At 37.2% G+C, this 3168-nt stretch overlaps 1 protein-coding gene across 3 annotated transcripts in view; it reads left to right on the top strand.

The window, feature by feature from the left end:
* Positions 1-2523, top strand: part of LOC108692919 (peripheral plasma membrane protein CASK) — a 191048-nt gene extending 188525 nt beyond the window's left edge. For 2 of the 3 annotated variants that reach the window (XM_018201507.1, XM_018201516.1), the window contains 2 exons: positions 61-236; positions 1319-1498. In XM_018201507.1, the coding sequence (XP_018056996.1) occupies positions 61-236; positions 1319-1498 (356 nt within the window). Of the gene's footprint in view, positions 1-60; positions 237-1318 lie in introns of all 3 variants that reach the window. The other variant, XM_018201500.1, reaches the window with a different exon arrangement.
* Positions 2524-3168: the final 645 nt, after the last annotated feature.

Here is a 3168-nt window from a genome sequence, read left to right as displayed (position 1 = left end):
TATATATTATATAATATAACAGTATATATTATTATTTAACCTATTTTTTTTTATGAATAGGTACGCATGAAGATGCTATGTACGGAACTAAGCTCGAAACTATCCGCAAAATTCATGAAGAAGGCAGAATGGCCATATTGGATGTTGAACCACAGGCACTGAAAGTTTTACGGACTGCTGAATTTGCACCTTACGTCGTTTTCATCGCTGCACCAGCATTTGCAAATGTTACGGATGTAAGTATAAAAATTAATTCACAAAAAAATTAAACTATTATTTTGAATATTTTTCGCAAATTGTAGCTCGCATAACGATTTAGCGAATGCATTTTATTATAATATAAAATTTCTTAATATACATGGAGAAACATATATAATAAAAAATATATATAAATTTATATAAAAACATAAAGTTATATAAAAAATTGAATAAAATTTCCCATTCTCTCTCTCTGAATCATAACTCTACAATAATTAATTTGAAATATATTAATTATGTACATTATTAATTGATAATGTTAATTACATATTTTTTGTTTAATATACATATTTAATATATAATACATGTTTAATATACATATTTTTTTAAAATTTTGTTTGCAATTGCTAATCATTTATTTTTACGTAAAACGAGATAATTTTAAATTGCAAACGTTATTTACTTTTCGCATTAAACAACGATGTATAATTAATCAAGACGGCATGTCTAGAAAGAATATGCTAATTTACCTTTCCATAATACACGTTTCTAACTAAAACATAAACGTATTAGCCTTAAAACGTTTATCATGTAAACTGAGATTAATATTTAATAGGATCTATAATAATTCACATAATACAACGGCAAGTTACAAGCTTATCGAAGAATACGTATACATAAAACACCGATGTCAGCAAATATTCCCTTTAACCCTGAAAAATTCCCTGAACGTATCTTGATTCTTGATGTGTGATGCGAATAGGAATACTTGGCACGCCAATTAAGCAATTAAGCAAACCGTTCAGTGATCTTCAAATGAATCATGAATTTGTCGGATTAATCGGGCAAACAATTACCGCTCCACTTGTTCTGAATGACTAATCGGACTGATAACAGTCCGTTAATACACTTGAAAGGAAATCATTAAAAGATTTTGATGATGACATAAATATAATCCATATAAATACATATAAGTAAAGACTATTACATTCCGTATTCTACGTTGGATTGAAATCAAATTTACTTCATTTTCATAAAAAAAAAAAATATATGAAACTGAATCGATTTTCTATTAAGCATATAAGTACGATTTTTATATAAATATCTCTTATGCTTTCAGTTCGACGGTAGTTTAGAACGTTTGGCGAAAGAGTCGGACATGCTGAAGCAAGCATATGGGCATTTCTTCGATTTGACTATCGTGAACAACGATCTTGACGAGACAATCGCCCAATTGGAGGCTGCGATTGAACGCGTTCACACGACACCACAATGGGTGCCTGTTTCTTGGGTCTACTGACAGCGGTCTTCGCCGATTCGTCACATCGTCACCACGGATTGCAATGGCTCATCAAGGATGAAACAGTGATCGCTGGTGCCGTGACGATCATCGTATCACGATCGGTCCTCTCGACGCAAAGATTTGACGTCAACAGTCACCGGCGTCCAACAGGAATACGCCGCAGACAATTACGCCGTGTACGTAGGACGTACTCAACGTACCAGTAAACATACTCGTCGTCGATCGGCTCGACGGTGAAAACGATCAAAGTGCGTGACTATACGATGGCCGTGTGTTCATGAAATTCTTTCCATCGCTGCGTAATTGTTATTATCAGTCGCGAGACACGAGAAGAGACCAGCGACGTATCGTAGTCATCCTGATCCATCGATGAGTATCGCTGTTGCGTCCGCTACCGAGTCGGATCATCCGGAAATGGAACGCGTCATCATCGAAGCACGACGAAGATCAGTGACGGCAATAATGTCGTCACGTGCGTCTAGAAACGGGCGCTTTTTCGCGGACCACCAACTCTTTCCTGATTTCATCTCCTTCTCCCTCTATTCCGTCTTCCTCCTTTGAAGATTAAAAGATAAGACAAAGAGCAACACTGATCAGCTGGGACTTCTTTTGAAATGAGACTGCTGAACGAATGCGTGTCTTTCTTTTTTATTCCGCGCAATTTGTCGTTTCTTTCGACACATTCCTGGCACGGTTTCGACGAATTCACATACGAATTTCTCGTGATTCCACGCTCAAGGCAATCACGTTTACGAACGCGAACTATGTGCAGTGATATGGCAACGCGATAACAAGAATCAAAGAATGTCGCGCAGAATGTGGAAAACCAAAAATGAGAAACAATAATCGTTCATACTTTCGCACGGATATCAACCGAGCGGCTGCATCTTCGTACTCTTTATCTGCGGAATCTATCGATTTCCGCAAACTGTAATTGCCTCCAATCATATTTTATCGTAATTACTTAACGAAAAGAAGCTAGAGATCTCTCTCGTGCGGCACGGCAGTGCTCATGAATATAATGTATGTTTGTGTGTATATATACATACATGTATATATGTACATAATTGCATATATACGTATGTATGTATATGTATGTATGTATGCGTGTATGTTTGTGTGTGAAATGTATGTATGTGTATATATATATATAGCGAAAGATGGTCCTGTCGCAATAATCGAAACTCGCGTTTCTCTCGCGTTTCTCGTTTAGTCAAAAGAGAAAAAGAAGAACAATAGAAGAATAATAGGAACTGGTGTGCTGCCGGCCGTCCGTCATTTAACAGTAACTTTAAGCAGTAGAGAACTTCGCCGGTTTCATCTAGTACTTCTGCTAATATCTAACGAGTGTTCATCTCTCGTCGCGGCTACCTCTACTACCGCGACGAATTTACGCATATACGCAAGCGCTTCTTTCGCTTTTTGTATCTTTCAATTGATTGTTGTTTATTTTTTTTTCTTTGTCTCTCTCTTTCTCTCTCTATCGCCCGCCGAACTTCTCTCACCTTTCTACATTCGACAATCGAGACCGCCGTCGGAGCGAAACGACTCATCTACTCGCTCGCTCGTGCACTCGCCCATCCTATTGCTATTCGTCGTTGCTCACGAGACTTCTCGGTCGTAAAATCAAATATTCACCGATGCACCTGACGATCTTATATTTCCTA

The sequence above is a fragment of the Atta colombica genome, unplaced genomic scaffold (assembly GCF_001594045.1).
Source record: "Atta colombica isolate Treedump-2 unplaced genomic scaffold, Acol1.0 scaffold107, whole genome shotgun sequence".
In the NCBI taxonomy this organism is placed as follows: domain Eukaryota; kingdom Metazoa; phylum Arthropoda; class Insecta; order Hymenoptera; family Formicidae; genus Atta; species Atta colombica.
The sequence above is the reverse complement of the archived record's forward strand: the minus strand, read 5'-3'. Positions and strand labels throughout refer to the sequence as shown.